The sequence below is a fragment of the Rhineura floridana genome, chromosome 1 (assembly GCF_030035675.1).
Source record: "Rhineura floridana isolate rRhiFlo1 chromosome 1, rRhiFlo1.hap2, whole genome shotgun sequence".
In the NCBI taxonomy this organism is placed as follows: Eukaryota; Metazoa; Chordata; class Lepidosauria; order Squamata; family Rhineuridae; genus Rhineura; species Rhineura floridana.
Genome location: NC_084480.1, coordinates 297,831,206 through 297,850,932, shown reverse-complemented (window position 1 = coordinate 297,850,932; position 19,727 = coordinate 297,831,206). Strand labels below are relative to the sequence as shown.

The 19,727-nt window shown below is 40.8% G+C and overlaps 1 protein-coding gene across 9 annotated transcripts in view; it reads left to right on the top strand.

The window, feature by feature from the left end:
- Positions 1-19,727, top strand: part of TRPS1 (transcriptional repressor GATA binding 1) — a 302,076-nt gene that overhangs the window by 59,938 nt on the left and 222,411 nt on the right. For 6 of the 9 annotated variants that reach the window (XM_061605424.1, XM_061605362.1, XM_061605383.1 and 3 more), the window contains exons 2-3: positions 14,788-14,973; positions 16,676-17,604. In XM_061605424.1, the coding sequence (XP_061461408.1) occupies positions 14,937-14,973; positions 16,676-17,604 (966 nt within the window). In that variant the 5' untranslated portion in view covers positions 14,788-14,936. Of the gene's footprint in view, positions 1-12,947; positions 13,007-14,787; positions 14,974-16,675; positions 17,605-19,727 lie in introns of those variants that run through there. The other 3 variants (XM_061605393.1, XM_061605406.1, XM_061605416.1) reach the window with 3 other exon arrangements.

The following is a 19,727-nucleotide window of genomic DNA, read 5'->3' as shown; positions in this document are numbered from 1 at the left end:
GGATGTATAATGTATAGTAATGTATTAGTTTATTTATATACCACTTTTTGGCCAAAAGGCCCCCAAAGTGGTGAACAACATATTAAAACATATTACAAAAAAAAATTACATAAGAAATAACCAGTAAAAAATATACAGTAAAAATACAATGCAACAAGAACAAATTAGGGATGTTGGAGAATTCTGTCAGAAACTGAAACTGGAGTGGAAATTGCTGCGATTCCCATTTTTGCTGGAGGTTTTTAATCCGCAAACATTAAGCAAGTAATTACATTAGTGTATGCACTGCTTTTGATGATTCCCTTCCACTGAAATGCATTGAAATTGATTACATAATTGATTACATAACTAATTGCATTAGTTTTGGCCAAAGCGGATAGTGAGTCAAACAACATAGGTTTTAGCAGAAGCTGAACTGTAGTGGAATGGAAACAGCATTGATTGTGATGGATACAGGATGGGATGGAAATTGCTGCCTCCTTGCACCCCTATATAAGATACACTTTGCATGGAGTGTAAACATATAGAATATTGTGGTGGAAGAGTCTTCCCATCTTGCATCACAAATATGTATTAATATGCTTAGCAGCCCAACTATAGATTAGTCACTGGACAATTCAATTTGTTAGTGTCTATATATAAAGCTTTAATCTGTTTTGCCATTTAGTATGAGTCTGGATGGAGGGGACACATTCTGAAACCTGTTGCATAAGTTATGATGCAGTGATTTAATAAGTTGATTATTTAGCTAGTGCTATATAAATTATACTAACCCATACTGCTCACTCTATTAATAAATATTCTTAGCTCTTCTCGTTAAGTCCAGTGACCTCTCCTTATGTTATGCATCGTCCATATCGGACCAACCCCTGCCAAACAAACAAAAAGACTGGTAATTTGTTTGCCATAATAGCAATGATTGTGGGTTGAACCACATTTCCAAATTCATGTTTTTCCTTCAGTAGTGCCTTATCTGAGCTAGTGTCCTGGTCTCCAACTACTGTTTTATTTATTTAAATGTTTATACCCTGTCTTTCCACCCCAAAGGGACCCTCAGAATGGCATATGGTCAACATAAAGCATAATTAAGGATGTAAACCAGCATAAAAAGATAACCAACAACCAAAAATGTCCGCAAAACCAAAAAAAGTAAATCCAGAATATTTAAAATGATCAGCGAGTGTCCATCACAAGGGTGGTGGGCCATTGTGCAAGACCTGCTGCTAATATAATGTAAGCATTCAGAAGAGTTCATTTGGGGAGAAGCAGTCCTTTAGTTATCTGTCTCCTAATACATACTATCCTAGTAATATGCTATCTTCTAGTTTGTGTTTCCTGACCGTCAAAATCTCAGCACTCTTTCAGAAAGCAACAATATTGCAGTTTGTCAAAAGCACATTGATGTCAGAGTTTATTGGTTCTTAGACTCATTCAGATAATAATATAGTAACATATGTGGATGTTACCGTGCTGGGACCACAAAGATGCTGCACAGTGGCAGTAGAATAGTCATTGTGTTAATCCACCTTCTGGATATTATACAGCCACAAGAGTGGCTGTATACTATAGTCAGCGGGGATTTTTCACATTCCGCAATGTTAAATGGAAAATATCCCCCCATGCCATTCTGAGGCTTCCCATAAGCTCATTTCAAAACAAAACCTTACAAAACTTATAGTTCTGAACTCAGAAACGCTTGCTTAACAACCCTGTCAATTTTCATGGTGATACACAAAACAGTCAGAGAGAATCGAGAGTTCAAAGTCTAAAAAGAGAGAAAAAAACTCAGAGCCCTTTTGGACTTTTTTCTGCGAGTTCTCATAATCTGTTGAAATTCATTAAAAATCAGCCATGTTCACAGAGGCACATGTTACCAAATTCTTCCAAGCTACACAGCAAGTGGATTGGACTGTGAAAGACCAACCCAAATTGTGTTTGCATTTTGACAACTTTGTAGGGCAGTACAATATCTCAGAGAGGAGTTCAGGTCTCCAGCTCCCCTGGTGCATTCACTATAGCTGGCCAATTTCCCTGCTTTTTAAAGTTTGGTAGAAATATCTGTGGGCTATAGGTACATTCTTAAACCACAAGGTTTTTTGCCTATTAGTGAATTCTCCCCTTATTTCATCAAGCAAAAAGAGTTTGCATTAGTGCCGAGGTCTTCAATATTTGGGCCTAAGATGTTGTTGAGCCACAACTCCCATCATCCCTAGCCAGCTTAGTTAATGGTTGGGAGTGGTGGGAGTTATAGTCCAGCATCATCTGAGGACCCAAGGTGAAAGGACACTGCATTCGTGCATCTGGAATAACAGGTACATGTGGTAGCTACAGATTATTTCAGTGGGACTTCTTTGGAGGGATTGTCTTCAGAATTGCAATCTTGAGTGAGTGGCAAAAGTTATGTGCTTGCCTGGTTATCCATGATAAGCATGAATTATCCCTAGGGAAGCAGGAAGGGTTACTTTTGTAAATTAGAAGACTGAAATAGAGCTGCTGTTTCTAATTCTGGCCATTGATGTGTCTGTATTTCCTTACAACAATACATGTGGGCCAGGCAGATGAACAAAGTTTTATTGGCTAGTAATTCTGTAGTCATATTTGTAAGGCTCAATTGTTTAGCCATGGAAACTCAGCGTGGCAATTAAAAATTATTTTAGGCAAAGTTGTGTATCACAGGTTATGTATCACTTTGTAGTTAGATGAGCATGAAATATTGTTTAGCTCATGGCCTGCTCTACATATTAGGTGATTGAATCTTGAGGTGGCAGAATGGATTAAGTGTTTACAGACTTGTAACACTGCCTATCACTTCAGAGTGTCTACTTTTTACTGTGTATCTGCATTGTTACTGGACAAGAGTTCTACTGGACAAATAGTTTTCCACATACCAAAAAAAAAAGTGGGAGGGGAGAAGGATGTGCAGTGATCTTCATTAGTAGAAGGGTTTGAAGTATACAGCTTTATGAATCTGGAAAGTTCAGGGAAACCCTTGTGCTGTTCCACTTAAGTTTGACCTTTTAATCTTTCTAAACTTCAGTGTCACTATATGCACCTTTATATTTAGCTTTTTGGCAAAATGTCTCCTTGGGTAAGTATTTTTTCCCCATGCCATTTCCTTGCTGCTTAACAAAAAGTTGCAGGGTTTGTGTGTGCATGCACTCATGGACAATTCAGCTTCTTTTAATGTTTGGTCCATGGTTTTGTTTCTTGGATGCTGAAACTAGTTAAACATTAGCTTAATTACGCAGGAGGAGAGCAGTGCTTGAGTTTATCGGTTGACAGTTTATTAGATCTGCACTTTTTTGGGCTAGCAATATTCTGTTACTTATTTCAGCATCCGCTACAAGAAAGTGGTGAAGGGAGGGCAATCATAGGATTCAATCCTGCCCAAATTCTGCCATTGATTTTTATCAGTCAACCCAGGAGCGCATATGAGTCACTATAGTTCCATAGCTGATTTATATCGGCATGGGAATGATGAAGCCAAGATTAACAATTATCTTGCATTATATTCTTGTATAGTGCAGTTCTACCACTAAATCACTTGGCTGGAGTTGGTAAGTGCCACAAGTAGACTTTGACCTCTGGATAAAAATCTCTTCCACAACTACTTCTTTGGACTCAGCTGAACTGGAAGAATTTGTCTTATGTGGCCTGCCAGCAAAAGCTTGGTTCATGACAAAGCCCTCAGTGATTCTTCAATTTTTGGAGAAGGTTCAGTTGTATCTTCTCCTGGGTCTTTCCAGTCAGTCATAGGTACCTTTATAGGCACATCATAAGATTGCTGCTAAAGGGGAAATGGGGGTGTAGCCAAGTTTAGCAATACCAAAGGATATGACAGACCTTGTGGCTACAATGAAAAAAAAACAGACTAAATATTGTTGGGCAGTTTTCTTTGTAAACTATTTGCATGTTCCAAAACTTTTATTTTACCATTGCTTTTTTACTTTTCTTACAACCCCCTATTTCCTGAATTATGCTAGGTGAGTACTGAAGTCACCACAGTGTGGTATGTTTATTGTATTCTGATTTCCATAGCCTCCATATATTTCAGCAAGCTGGCTTCTTATGGTTATACGGTGCAGAGTGGCTAGAGAGTGTATTGACTCTAGCCGTTTTGAGGTGATTGCCTGAGCATGCATTGTTTAAAATTGGGAGCAGGGGTGTGCACACAAGCCATGCCCAGAGCATTCCCATGTGCATCAGGCCAGTCTGCTCTGTACCCAACCTTCCTATGTTGAGCAGTGAAGATCTGGAGGGAGCTTTTACTAGTGCTCTCTGGAGTGTGAGTTATAAATACCCATGCAGCTGGGAACCCAGATAAAAAAGGGTCCCCGATAGTGTGGTGAGTTTGACTTGCATTCAGGTGAACACTAGTAAATGCCTTCTGTAGACCTTCTCTGCTCAACACAGAAAAGTTGGGGCCAATGTGCACAGAGAGGGATGTGTGCAGAGATGTTGGGAGTGAGCCTTGCATGTGCACTCCTTCCTCCATTCCCACTTTTCAACATTGCATGTTCAGATGAATGCCAGGACACAGTTCCTGTATTTGTGGCCTGGCTCCCAAACAAAGAAGCAGACTCAGGACTTGGAGACTGGATTTTTCTGAATGAAGCTTTATTCCAGAAGTCAGTATAGGAACACAGCATCACTCTTTAGGCTTGAATCGTGTTATGGAACTGGAACAAACTAAGCATGTGACATACAACACAGGTAGTGACTAGGTGTATCTCAGGGACATACTAGGTACGTGGAGGGAACAGCAGATGAGTTGTCGCAACAAATCTAAACAAGCTTCACAACACCTTTATATCAGAGAGGAGGACGCTTACTTGTATGGGTTAATACTGGCTCTTTCTTGCAATTGTTGCAAGGTGGGGAATTTTTCTAGGAACAGAACAAAATTGGCCTAACTGCAAGCGCCTCTTCTCCAGCCTTCTTGATCTGGGAGATCTGGTTATCTCTGACTCAGAGAAGTTGCTTTCATTATGCTCTCTCTGAGAGAAGTCTGGCTGTTTGTTATAATTTATCTGTTCAGTGGCTAGGTCTGGGCTAGGTGCCAGTGAAGACTCTTCATGGGCCAGTTCAGGCAAAGGGGCTTTTCGAGCTTTTCTCAGCAATTCTATTAACAGGCCCAGAGGCTTCTGGAGGCCTTTCCTCCATGCCTTCGTCATTCCTTTTATCAGTACTGGCAAACCCCTCCCCAACATCTGTACCCCTGTCTTCATCTTCCCAATCTTGGCAAAGGTTTTCCTTGTGGCCCATGATAATTTGGTCAATCTCATTCCAAAAGATCCCACCAAAAGAACTGTGCTCCGTCTGAATGGATCACCGCTTCATATTCTCAATCTGCCTGGCAGTTCCTATTGCTACATTTCCATACAGTGTGGAAAAGTTGTGTTTGGATTTCTTTCCTTCTGGCAACACATTTTCAGATCACTAAACATGCTGGCGAGTCTTTCATGTGCTACAGAACTTCTGTATGGGGCAAAGGATTCTTGCCTTGTTCTAGGAAGCACAGTTGGTTCATACAGGGAACTTAGTCCTTAATTTTGCTGCCCATGAATTGTGTGTGCACCCTGGCACATGACCAACCATTCCCTATTGTTGCACATTAGAGGAACAGATCAGCAGTGCTGGGCAAGCTGTCACCCTTTTCACCTTGAGGAATATTGATAAACACTAAAACTCCAGGGTTCCCTGGAGCAGTCTGAAAAGTAATGATGTAGAAGAATATCTGCTCCAATGGCCAAGAGCGGGGTTTTAAAAATATGTATAAAAAAATAAGATTCCCAAGATTTTTCTGGTTTTATAAGTCTTATCTGGCTCCATCACTTTTAGTATCTTAGTGCTTCAAAGATATAGTTGGGGTAGTTATCCAAATAATGATAATTACCTTACTCCAGGTATGATGTAACAACTGCAAGTTCTTTGAGGATTGCTTTATGGATGTGCTTGACAAAAAAAATCAAGGTGGTAGAAACTGTAGTTGAGAATGGTTAGGAACTTTGATTCATCAGTCACCATCAAAGATTTGTGGTAGAATATTGACACAGGCTGGCCTAGGAGACATAGTAAATACACAATATGATTGACTAGCGTGAGTCCATATTACAAACCGCAATGAATGATGTCTATTAAGTTTTTTTTAAAAATCGTGGTTCATTGTGAATGGTAGACCACCTGCTATGGAACAGCTAAGGCTATTAGGAGGTAGTTATTTCACTGCATGGACAATCATTTTGGATTTTTTCTCTGTGGTAAAAAAACTGATTGAGAAGCATTTCAGTGCACAACAGTAAAAGTCCCTTCAACATGCAAAGCCAGTTTCAGACCTGTTTAGAACAATCAAGCAGAGGAATAACCTCCAAAAAGTGTGGCCATATTTTCTTGGGTTAACAAATAGAAATTAAGTGTCAATTTATCCAATAATTTGTTGTCCCAAACTCAACCAACAGGCTTTTTCACAGAATCACCTGTTAAAATACAAGACTTTTGGACTTTGGGCCTTTTGCCTGATGCTACATTGAAGTTCCTTCTATGCCAGCAGAATTTAGGAAACAGAGCATGGAAATAAGAGACAACAGTTCTGGTCTTGCATCTTGTTGCATCCTTACAGGACCAGTCCCCAGGAAAGAGATGCAAAACAGCAGTGGCTAATATGCATGCAAGTGGCTTAAAATGGTTCAGATGGTTTCAGAGACATTTACAAACCTCCAAAGCTGAACCAAAATATCAGTGTTGTATAGGGAAAAAGTGGTTGCTTGTGATTCTGGACTCAACACATCAAGAAGCCAGTGCAGGATTGCTGTGAATCAGTCCAGTGCAAGAGACTGAGTGCTGGGTTTGGACACATCAAAATCCTTGCACAGCCATGAAGCACACTGGGTGGCCTTGAGCACTCCACAATATCTCAGTCTGACACCTCGTAGGGTAGTAATTAGGATAAATGAGAGAAAAATAGTTAAGCGCTGGTTCCAAATTAGAGGGGGCTTTACTTACTGTTTATAAGGATAATATTCAGTTCCCATAAAGCTGGTTGGCTTCTGTACTAGTTACAGTAACAGTATATGGTAGCAATACATGAAGGCAGTTCTTTTCGTTCTTAAATAATTGTTTGTAAAATACTGTACTTTTATGCAAAGCATAAATTTGGTGTTTGTTATAGTTACTGTATAAGGTCTCTGATGTTTCTTTGGAAGCATGGTACATCTCTATTTTGTAATTTCTGCCCCTAAAATACCCCCTTTTGCTTTCAATGGGATTTGTATTTGTCCAAGTGATTGTTTTAAACTTGAAAAGTCTTTGATAAGCAGGAATTAGACTTGTACCTTATATTTGAAATCTGCTTACTGATAAACCTAATTCATCTGCTATTCCAGAAGCTAGATGACTGTTAATTTGCCTGGTCCTCTCAAGCATATGCTAATAGAAGAGACTGTTCTTGCTTAATTTGATGTGCATTAATGGGAGATTTATTTGATGAGAGCTGTTTAAAGGAGACTACACTTTCTATCTCTGAAGGATTTAAGTTGTCTTATTCTTTAAAGAATTGAGAACAATCAATGCTCGGAGAGTAAATTTAAACAGGAATGGACAAGACACTACAGAACGTGCCTTCCTTTTCTACTAGAGTTGGAATGCTTTGGTGAAATAATGCATGTCAATGTAGTTTGTAATGGTCTATGGAGTCTTTTAAAAACATTCCTGAGAAAAACCTTCAGTAGTGTTTTAGGGCTTGTTTAGCTTGGGGTATATACATACTTGGTTGTAGTTTATGTTGTATGTATGAATACTTTTGAGTGTATGATAACATAGCACAACATCTACTCTTCTGTATCCTTTATCAGCTCCTGATGCTATTACTCCTCCTGCTACATACAAAGAAAGAAACCACAGGACACCGAATATACTATGCATTTACTCCAGACTAAACATGAACTTAGACTTTTTTCCAGACACTGCTTTATAAGACTCTGCAGACCAACTTAAGCAAAAAGGATCATTACTTTCCTAGGGGATGTTAGGAAAGGCATAGAAAATATAATTGCTGGCACTGTGATACCTTTATACAAATCTATGGTGTGGCCACTCTTGGAATACTGTGTGCAGTTAATCACACTGCAGAAAGGATTATGCAGAGCTGGGAAAAATTGCTGATTAGGGCAACCAGAATAGTCAGTGGGCTGGAGCAATGCCTCTATGAAGAAAGCTTTCAGTGCTTTGAGCTTTTTAGTTTAGGGGAGAAAACTAGTAAGAGAGGTCATGTGAAAGTATATAAAATTATGCATGGTGTGGAGAAAGTGATTACAGAGAAGTTTTTTCTTCCTCTCTCATAATACTCAAGTCCAAGTTCAGTCGTTGGAGTTCTTTAAGTAGGGGAATTGGGATGGACAAACTCATTATTTTCTTCAGACAGGCCATTCTTAATTCATAGAATTCAGTGCAGCAAGATTTGGTGATAGCCACTAGCTTAAAAGGGGATTATACAAATCCATGGAAGATGTAAGGCTATCAGTGGCTATTGGCCATGAAGTCTCTCTGCTGCTTCTACATTCCATGTTGCTGGGAAACAACAGTAAGCAAGGACTATTCCATTCATGCCCTTCTAGTGAGCTTCCTGGAGGCCTCTGTTAGCCACTGCGGGGAAAGAGAATTCTGCTCTAGACATGACTTTGGTCTTATATTCTCATGAGTGACATCATCTCCAAAGTGTTTCAGCCTTTGTTTAAAAAGGAGCCATATTCTGAAGTTCGTGGCGATTGCTGCTAACTACTAACCACACCAGCAAAAATTTGTTTGCATAGAATACACTAGCGACATGGTCCTTGCCATCTGCGGAACGGGCCTGTGGACAGGGAAGGGATATCTGTTGTCTTCTCAGAAGGACTTTGAGGCATTTTTGTCCTCTCAGTTAAAATTTGTATACATAGGAAGCTGCCTCATAACTGAGTCAGACCGTTGGTCCATCTAGCTTAGTATTGTCTATGCTGACTGGCAGCGGCTCTCCAGGGCTTCAGGCTGGGTTCTCTCCCAGCCCTGCTTGGAGATGCCAGGGGTTGAACACGAGACCTTCTGCATGCAAAGCAGATGCTTTGCCACAGAGTACGGCCGTTCTTTTTCATGCAATCCCTGAGTAAGACTCAACTTCTTTGCATACCATGGGTGTCGTAAGACTGTGGTGGCCAACAAAGTGAGAGAGTGTCACTTGCCATTGTAGTATGTACAATAGGGCCCCACTCATATGGCGGGTTACGTTCCAGGCCCCCGCCGAAAAGCGGAACCCACCGGAAAGTGGGACATAGTGCATGATCAGCTGTATAGTACAGCTGATTGCACACTACAGCTGATTGCTGTCAGCTGGGGTGCGGCGGCTGGAGCTCCCCGCGCTACAGCTGATCGCCCCGCTGGCCCCGTATTAGCGGAACGCCGGGAAGCGGGGCGCCAAAAAGCAGGCCCCTACTGTACTGTAGAACATATGCAGCCCTCTGTAGTTTGATTTTTGCCTCCTAAGTTGGGGAACAGGCAGGAGCACAGCACTGCAGATTCAGGCAGGGCTGCAAGCCTGACTGTATACCAAACAAAGATATGTGAAGGTTCAAGCTCATGGCCAGATGTTCTGTGGGATAGGGTGATCAACCATGCCTTGTAAGACTCTCCTGAAAAAAAGCCCTTAGGAGGTTTTTAGCCATGGTTCTGCCCACAAACCCAGTAAAGCCACAAACCACCTTGCATTTTTTCAGCCCATTAAACATTTTAAGTGATACATTGAGAATGTTGAACATTGGAGCATGTTGTGGCCACAATACATTTTAGGGTAGAATTCCAAAGGCTTGTCAGTAAATCTCAGGAGGCTTTGTGGCTACAGAAGAACAAAGAAAAAGAAAAGACAATGTTGAATGCTTGGCCATTTGTGTTGCGGTTCCATTACTTCAACACAATCCCCAATGGAAGTTCAGTGAAAACCTACTCTAGACCCACTGTGAACATTTCACATCCGTGCTAATAGTAATTGATGCATCTTCCCTCTTTGAAATGTGCCCAGTGCTTTTAACAAGCTTTCTGAGATAAAAGCTATCACTGCATCTTATGCTAAGAAATGTATTGTATCTGAGTTTTAGTGGAGATGGAGGGGGGGTGCATAGGGGGAGGCTAATAATCTTTAGGATCATAGGAAGCTTTCCCAGCCCTACCTAGAGATACCAGGGTCTGCTAAATCCCTCTTCAGCATGGTGTCTCATAGAGATGGATGAATCTGTTTTCTTCCCATAATTTCATTCTGATCCATTTCTGTCTTGACCTGTTACTATTTTTTTAAAAAAACAACAAAATAAAACCTTTACATAGCATATCAATACATATTTAAATTTATATTTAAGTGGCTATTTTATTTCAAAATAATATTTAAATACATGTTTTGGTACATTTAAGCTGCCAAGAACAGTATTACAAGACTTTGAGCAGTGCAAAATAAAGCACATTAGTCCAAATAATGGGGATCAGGCTGTTTTGTATACGAATTCATCAAATTCTTCAAGCATTTTCCATTGTAACTATTAAACATTTTAAGATTGTCAATCTGCAGGTAGGGCTTGTTTTTAACAGTGCCAAGCAGTTTCATCATAATCATCACCATCTACCAAACCCCACCAAAGTCAGCGGTAAAGATGTTATCAAAAAGGCAGACTTCTTAATTTACGCTCCCTCGTAGTTCATTAATTATGGCATCATTATTAAATTAGGAGTGCTTCTCACCTATAATAATGGGGAGAACTGACTCAGTGACATGTAGAAATCTGATGTTTTTTAAAATAGTATCTTTCCCCCTGTTTTCGGTGAACTTTGGTATATGGTGATGATTATGACAGTGATTGAATCTAACATTGCCAGGTGCTGTTCAGTTTTTTTAATAGCACAAACCGTGCCTTCAGACTTACATTCTAAATATGTTTATATTTTGGTAATGAATTAAACTCTTAATTTCTGTTTAATATCTTAGAATCATAGAATATTAGAATTAGAAGGGGCCTACAAGGCCATCGAGTCCAACCCCCTGCTCAATGCAGGAATCCAAATCAAAGCATTCCCGACCGATGGCTGTCCAGCTGCCTCTTGAATGCCTCCAGTGTCGGAGAGCCCACTACTTCTCTAGGTAATTGGTTCCATTGTCGTAACAGTTAGGAAGTTTTTCCTGATGTCCAGTTGAAATCTGGTTTCCTGCAACTTGAGCCCATTATTCCGTGTCCTGCACTCTGGGATGATCGAGAAGAGATTCCCGGCCTTCCTCTGTGTGACAACCTTTCATGTACTTGAAGAATGCTGTCATATCTCCCATCCTCTTCTCCAGGCTAAACATGCCCAGGTCTTTCAGTCTCTCCTCATAGGGCTTGGTTTCCAGTCCCCTGATCATCCTTGTTGTCCTCCTCTGAACCTGTTTCAGTTTGTCTACATCCTTCTTGAAGTGCAGAGACCAGAACTGGACTCAGTACTCAAGATGAGGCCTAACCAGTGCTGAATAGAGGGGAATTAATACTTCACACGATTTGGAAACTATACTTCTGTTAATGCAGCCTAATATAGCATTTGCCTTTTGTGCATCCACATCACACTGTTGGCTCATATTCAGCTTGTGATCAATGACAATTCCAAGATCCTTCTCACATGTCGTATTGCTGAGCCAAGTATCCTCCATCTTATAACTGTGCATTTGGTTTCTTTTTCCTACGTGTAGAACTTTGCATTTATACCTGTTGAATTTCATTCTGTTGTTTTCAGACCGATGCTCCAGCCTATCAAGGTCCTGTTGAATTTTGTTTCTGTCTTCCAAAATAAATTGCCAAATACAAAACTGCCCCCAAATGTTCTTATTTTTCTGAATTTAAGCTTTTAGATACAATCATCCACACAATTTTTCTCTCTTTATTTTCAGTAAAAATATACAATTGCTATAAAATGTGTGCAGTTAATTAATTATCCAATAAGGCACAGGCACGCCTGTAGTGGAGAGACAGCTTATGAGTCACTGCTGATTAAATCTCCACTCATTTAGGGTGGCTGCTGTGGGATCCAGCCCAAGTCTTATTTAAAGTAGTCCTTGCTGTGTGCTTAATTGTGTATGTACAGTAGGGCCCCGCTTATATGGTGGGTTAGGGACCAGGCCCCCGCCGTAAAGTGGAAATCACCGTAAAGCAGAACCCCATTGATTATAATGGGGCGCATTGTGCAAAAATGATGTGAAAATGCCGCAAAATCGGCTTTAAAATGGGGAATTTCCCGCCGCCACATTAGCGGAACATTGGAATGCAAAGCGCTGGTAAGTGGGGCCCTACTGTATTTATATGTATGTATGTATATATATACACACATACACCATATATATATTTGTAATTCTCCAGCAGGTACTTATTACTCTCCTCTGGAGGGATAATAATTTAAAGTACATCTTGATTGCTTTCTTCAGTCCTACTCCCTCTGAGAGATTCAGTAGGCTGCAAATAATTTTGTTTCCAGTTGCTATAACAACAGTCCACCATATAAGGGGCCTTTCACCAGATGATCACAAAGTTCTCTGCAGCCTATTAATTAATTAATTAAAGCTTACTCCCCAGAGTGGAAAGAGCATTAATAAGTATGCATTACATAGAACCACTGACTGCTCAGCTCAGTGGGTTCTGCTGTATTCTTGTCCTGGTGTAATCTGGTCTCATGATGCTTCATACCTGTGAATTCATATATGACGTACTAACTTTGGGAAAATTTTGTGAACTTGGCTTGCAATGAGTTGAAAACATTTGCACCTCTTTAGTCTGTGCATCTACACTTTAGTATGACTATAGGCCATGTCTTCCTCATTTATGCTAGTAGATCCCACCCACTTAAAATGTGCAGTGTCATTATTGTGCACCATGGATTGGGCTTGCTGCAGTCCAGCCAAGTTTCTTGTTGTTCCAAGCCGACACCTGTTGTCATTTTTATGGTCTGTAGCTAAGGAATTCATCAAGATACAGTATGTGTTTGGGTTAAGGAAGGGAAGAATGACATAGTACATAGCCAGTAAGTGGCTATTTATCTACTCCCAACTTGATATACATCTGTTACTTCCAAAGTTATATTCATGCATATGGTGTTGAATGTTTAGGCTTCTATTACAACCTTTTGTTAATTTGGTGGGGCCTGTGCAAAAGCAACACTTGGTGGGCTAGACTATGGCTGAGCTGAATTTTTGTGAGCATTGACTTCTTTTCTACTTACCCCCATCTCTTGTACACTTCTCTAGAGCTAGATGGTTCATTCATTGCTATGTTCCCTTGAGTTGTTAAGGACTTTGTAATGATACTAGTATATGTAAGTAACAGAACTGGATTGCCAAATTATTCTCTAGAAAATGAGACCTAGTCTACAGGTGATTAGCCACTTGTCATTGTTTTTCAAGCTATTCACTTCCATGAAATCTAGAACTAATTGCTACTGCTGTTGGAGTTGTATTGCATTACGAGACCACTTGCTTTTAAAACATGGGTTTCCCATGACCTTGTGAAAGATTATCAGGATTTTCAAAGTATGCTATTTGGGAAATCATATAGCATTTGACTGGACCAAACAGCAGAATATAACTTGGCTCTGCAAACCTTCTCCTTTAATCCCACATATGACACTTTTGGAACTGATAGACCACAGTAATAATCCCTCCTTTTCCCATTGGTCTGAGTTACTTCAAGACTGTGTTCAGACACTTGGGTTTTCTTTGCTTTCCTTCAGGGCAAAACCAGACACGTGTGTGTTTATTAAAATCTGTCTTTCAGGTTTGACTATAAGGTGGAGTATTACTTTTTAACACTTAAAAGGAGTGGGTGGTGGATGAGATCATAACCATCCCCTCTCCCAACTTACTTTCCAAGGCTACACTGTTTTAATACTTCCTCACACCAAACCCGACTCACTTCCTATATTGGAGCTGGGTGGTAGTGGGAAGATGATTAAAGAAGTGGAATCTGGGGTGGTGGTGGTGGTGTAGGGTAGGGATTTCATTCCCAAACCCCGCCTATGCATTTTAGTGTTGAGAGTTAATCTGTGTCCCCTGTTTTAGCTAACTTGAGAAGCTCATATATAGCAAACATGTACATGCACGGTTTGGGCCTTAGCTGTGTTCATTGGGTTCAAAGTGTGTTTTGTTAACCATTTGGTAAGGGCTATTCTTAGTACAAATCTGTATTAGACATTACTGTATGTGCATACAGACACAAAGAAACAAACGTGTAAGCTGAAAAGAGTAGCTTTTATGATCATGAGAGACCCCATCAGGGTCTAACATGTTGCATACAGCTGGAGTAATGCGTGAAAGTCCCTAGGTCTCAAGGGTCCTAGGATTGGGGTGGGGGTATAAGCAGAAGAGGAGAAGGGGTTATGATTTTTTGACTGCCTTATTGAAGTAGTAGTGGTGAATCTTTTTCTGAATGAGGCTATGGCACCCAAGTGCCCTGATACTCACCCTCTTGTTGGGTCAGAATTGGTTGCCGTAAGGCTGGACATCTCCAGAACCAGTGGGGTTGGAATCTGTGAGAATGTGTATGCAAGAAGAAGTGGATATGGGAAGGAAAGAGCAAGCATGTGCTGAATGCTGTGTGTACTTTTTTTAAACTGAGAAGAGTTTACCACAGCCACCATTTTTGCTGCAGTACATATCATGCCGCATATAAAGCAGGCACAACCATGTTGCTAAGTAAGGAAAAAACCCAACTGATCCTGAATGCATAATTTAGGAAGGAAACCTTTTTTTTTCTTTTGCAGATGTGCAGATCAGCTCTCAAAATGTCTTCCGTGTCTTCCGTGTGCCTCCTAAGCCAGTTGCGTTAGCCCTCCTGCTAGCTGACTAATAGAATTAATAACTGTAAAAGCAAAAGCAAAAAACAAAAACAAAAAAAGCATTCTAGAGCCACATGCCTTATGAAGTCAATGCTGGGTATGATTTTAAAAGTATGTAATCTATTTTTTTTTCTCTAAGTGGAAATGTTAACTGGAAAACTTCTTGGCACGCCATAAAGCATTGTGCAATCTGTTATTTGTCTTACAGATAATAATTGCAGAATGCTTATACGCTTTCTCTGTATTCTCACTCTGTCTAACATGACTTGCCAGTAGATAGTTTCTTCCATTTAGAGGTACTGCAAATGGGCTTTTATTTAGATAATATGTCTTCTTGAAAAATGATATTGATAGTGTATAACTACAGAGGAAAAACATATCTTTCTGAAGGGTACAATGCTGTAGATACTGTCCAATGAAGCTGTGTTTTTAATGGGGGGGGCTTGGGAAGGGGTGGTAGAAGGGTGATGCTCCTAATGCTTCACAAATTCTTCCCATACAAAAATGTTGGCAATTATTTTGACATTAATACTTCTAACATTTTAGAAAGGGGGGGGACTTCAAAAAGTTGTTCCACATTCTGCCTCAGCCAGCTCATGGCCCAATCATCTGTTTCAGCTTTCCCTAAGCTCCCTTCTTCTCAAAACAAGTTGGGACGATAATAGGGTAGGGGTGCAGCTCCCTTCGCAAATCCAGTGTGGATCACAGAGTATCCTCTGAAAGGGAATATTCAGCCCACCCAGATGTTGACTGGCAGGGAATACTGTATTACCTTAAGATCCTCTTTCTCTGTGGGAGTTCACTCTACCCTCCCTCCTCTCCCATCAGTTTGAGACTCTAGACCAGCCAACATGGTGTCCTCCAGATGTTGTCAGATCACAGCTCCCATCTTCCATAACCATTGGCCATGCTAGCTGGTGGTGATGGGAGTTAGAGTCCAGCAACATTTGGAAGGCACCATGTTGGCTACTTCCGCTCTAGACAGTAAAACTACAGCATTTTACAGAACTGTAAAATTACAGTGTGGAAGTTACTGATAGAATTCTCTTTCAAGTAGTATGTTTACTTGATAACTATGAAGATGGGATTAGACCCGGACCAGGAAAAATAAGAAATGATGTGCAGCTTATTGTTTGTCATCTTATGAAATTCTGGATGGGATAGATCTCTTATGTGAACAACAGTTGTCTCAAAACATAGCCCATATAGCCTGCAGTAGCTTATAACTTTCCTTCAGTTGCATATTTGTTTTCACAGTTGTGAGGTAATTCCTAGGCTTGTCAATTTAAAACAAAGAGTGGCTTTGAGGAAGAGAGTGTAATGTTCAACTGTAGGAAAGGGGAAAGGCAACTCCCCCAACCCTGGTGTGTATGCGTGTGTGCATTGAATATCACCATTAACAAGTTATTTCTTCTAATAAAGTTAATCACCATTCCAAAAAGAATTCAGCATGGCATTCCTGGGAGAGCATCGAGGATGCTTTTACAGTGATGCCAAACTATTAACTAATGCATTGAACTAGAGGAGTAGATTACTGGTGACATTCTGTAAACGTAATTGTGAAGTTTTACAATTTCAATGCTGAATTCAGTGTGCCAGCATAGTAATTGTGCCCAAGTAAGTGTGCCAGTGATTGTAGTCAGATTGTAGCCAAATACCTTGCAGAGATTTTGTGTCTGGCAAAAACTGTCTGAATCTTTATGTTTAAAGCAGGGGATGAGGGGAGGCAGAAGGATAAATTGGCTATATGTTTTAATCAATCTGATTAACTCTTTGGTATCTTCTTGTGGCATGTGTGTGTTTCTTTTCTCAGATATGGTCCGGAAAAAGAACCCCCCTCTAAGAAACGTTGCTAGTGAAGGTGAGCCCGAGACCCTCAAGTCGCCGGGTATTGCAAGTGACAATATTGAAAGGCAACAAGAATTTTCTGCCGGTCAGATGCAAGGAAACGCAAAGCAGGGTGAGGCTGCGGAGCAAACTGACAAGGAGGGGTTTTGCACGCATGTCCCAGAGCCATCTTCCAGCACTAAAAAGGACTTGAAAAACTCAGCAACAAGCGAAAAGGCTGGCTTCAATTATGAAAGCCACAATAAGGGAGGAAATGTTCCATCCTTCCCTCATGATGAGGTGACAGACAGAAATATGCAGGGCTTCTCATCTCCAGCTGTTGGGGGAATCTCAGAGTCCTTGAAGTCTCCTCTCAGATCAGATGCAGATGACACCCAAGATGTGGTCTGCACTCCGTCAGGAGATCTGATGGAGAAAAGCGAAGAGCATTGCACATCGCCAAAATCTACAGATGAAACAGCGCATGTGCAAAGTGGCCAACCCGAGGGCCGAGGTTCGAGTCCGGCTTTGGTGGCGTCAAAAAACCCACAAGTGCCTTCAGATGGGGACTTAAGACCAAGCAAATTGAAAGCAGATTTGCTGGCAAACGAGAACCCTGATATGGCGCCTCTGTCTCCAGAGCTTCAGGACTTCAAATGCAACATCTGTGGCTACGGTTACTATGGGAACGACCCCACAGATCTCATCAAACACTTCCGCAAGTACCACCTCGGGCTGCACAACCGCACGAGGCAGGATGCTGAGCTCGACACTAAAATTTTGGCGCTCCACAACATGGTGCAGTTTAGCCACTCCAAAGACTTCCAGAAAGTCAATTGTTCTGTGCTGTCAGGGGTCCTGCAGGACATCAATTCCCAAAGGCCAGTCCTGCTAAATGGGACTTACGATGTGCAGGTTTGTATCTTGTACTTCTGTATCTCCCTGTATGTCTCTACATGCATGTTTTCAAGAAAAACATGGAAGCACACCTTTTAAGTCTGTGTAATGAAAGAGTCTAATGTGAGCTGCTACAGTCACATCAGTGCTTACAACCTTACCGTTTAACCTTTTTTTTTTTTTTTTTGCGATTTTTCAAGTTTGGTCTGTGCGAATCCATGGTTCATTTAACACCCTATTCAGCAGCAGGCCTAAGTTTACCACTAAGTGTGTTCCTGACAAGAAGCTGCTCGTTGAACAACTCCATGGTGAGGTTTGGATGTAATGCCAAACCACAGTTTACCATTACAGAAATGAGCTACTTGAGTGTTGCCTTCACATCTTCTGGTGTATGCCAGAGGAGAACAAAAGTATTCAGTTCCTGATTTAAAGTAAGTACAGTTTGTCATTTTGTCCAAACTGTGGCTAGTTTGTAAACATCCATGATAAAAAAAAACCCCACAGTTTTATCTTACCTTGTTTTAATAAACATAGTTTAAATTAACCGCAGTTTATCCTGGTTGGATGGAGCAGGAAGTTAAAAGGAGGAGACCTCCAGATGCACAGGAAAGGGTCTGTTAGGCCCAACACATTTTGGAATAAATCCTTTTTTAGGGGCACTCTTGAATAACAGTTCTCAATCTGGTCTGTAAATGCTGTTGCAACTTGCTTCCAGAAGAGAGCAGAGGCAGAAGCATTTGAGCCCAAGGCCTTAGCAGGCTTATTCCCATAATGCTACGCTATGGTTTAATGTTACGTCCAAACCAGTATGATGTACATTTTTTAAAAAAACAATGGTTTGCTGCATTAAAACACTACATTTTCAAGTCTGTCTTTAACTGGACCGAGGCTAGTGCATTTAACATCAGTCACAACTGAATCCCAATGAAACTAGGTGGGTCAGTTAGTGATGATTAGCTTTTTCCATTGGTTTCTTTGGGACTTAGTTATTACTAACTTAACCTGGATCCAGGGTCCTTAAGGTACAATGTGTAATGGCTGAAGTGAACTTCAAATTAGGAAGCAGGCGTCCCTTAAGGATAGGGCTGTTCATATTTTTGGTGACAAAAGTATCCAAATTCTGTGCCAAGGAGATTTGGACTAAATTATGCAAGCCAATAAAATCTATACATAGAGTCCAAAGGGGTCTTGGAAGTCATCTAGTCCAGGCCCCTGATCAGTAGACTACCTACAATGCAGTATGCAATATGCAGGTCTGCTTATAGTACATTCTAAATCTGATTATTCTTTGGGTGGGGTGAGGGAGAATTTAGAATTTGGCCTCTTATAACTGGAGGCCATAAGGGAAAATATCCAGAAGACAGCATGAAAGGGCTCCTTAGACTTCTCTTCAATCAATGGATGAGGAACCTGTGGCTCTCCAGATGTTGCTGAACTACATCTTCAGCTCTAGCACTATGACCTGGCCCTGGGCCATTTGTAGGATTAGCAACAGTTGCCAGGTCAACCCCCTGCCTGGTCAAAATGGAGCTTTTGTGGTATGGACTCAGTGAGCCATGAATGTACCCTTATGTAATCTTCTTGTGGCAATTTATGGTAGTGTGGGTATAGGGAGATTTAAGAATGCTCAAATGGCAGGCAGCATAGAGTGCCATGGATTTACTCCCAAGGGGTGGGATGCTCCTTCAACTATTTCAGCATATAAGTCTCTCTTTGTACCATGTGTTTATAAAAATGAGAAACATGTAGATTTGGTAGATCATATCGGGGGGGGGGGGAAATAGAGTCCTATAGGAAATAACTCTCTTTAAAAAATTTAGCAGAAAATTAGTATCTGGATTATTTTAAATGAACAGTCTGATCTCTGCTGGTTGGTGGAAGCTATGGCTTTTCTTACTGATTTTTGATGGAGTAAGGGACATTAAGTCTTGAGGACAAGCAGTGTAAGTGATCTGGTGCCAGGGCTATAAGGCTTCCATTTCCGGACAACAGAAAGCCATCTGAGCATTATGAAAGTAATATTCCATAATAAATCCTAGCCTACTTTATTATCACAATAGTATGCATTGAGCAGCAGGCCTGTATTTTTTCTTAGGCGCTGTATCTATTTTTTCCCCTAGTCTTGCTTCTGTACACTAAGC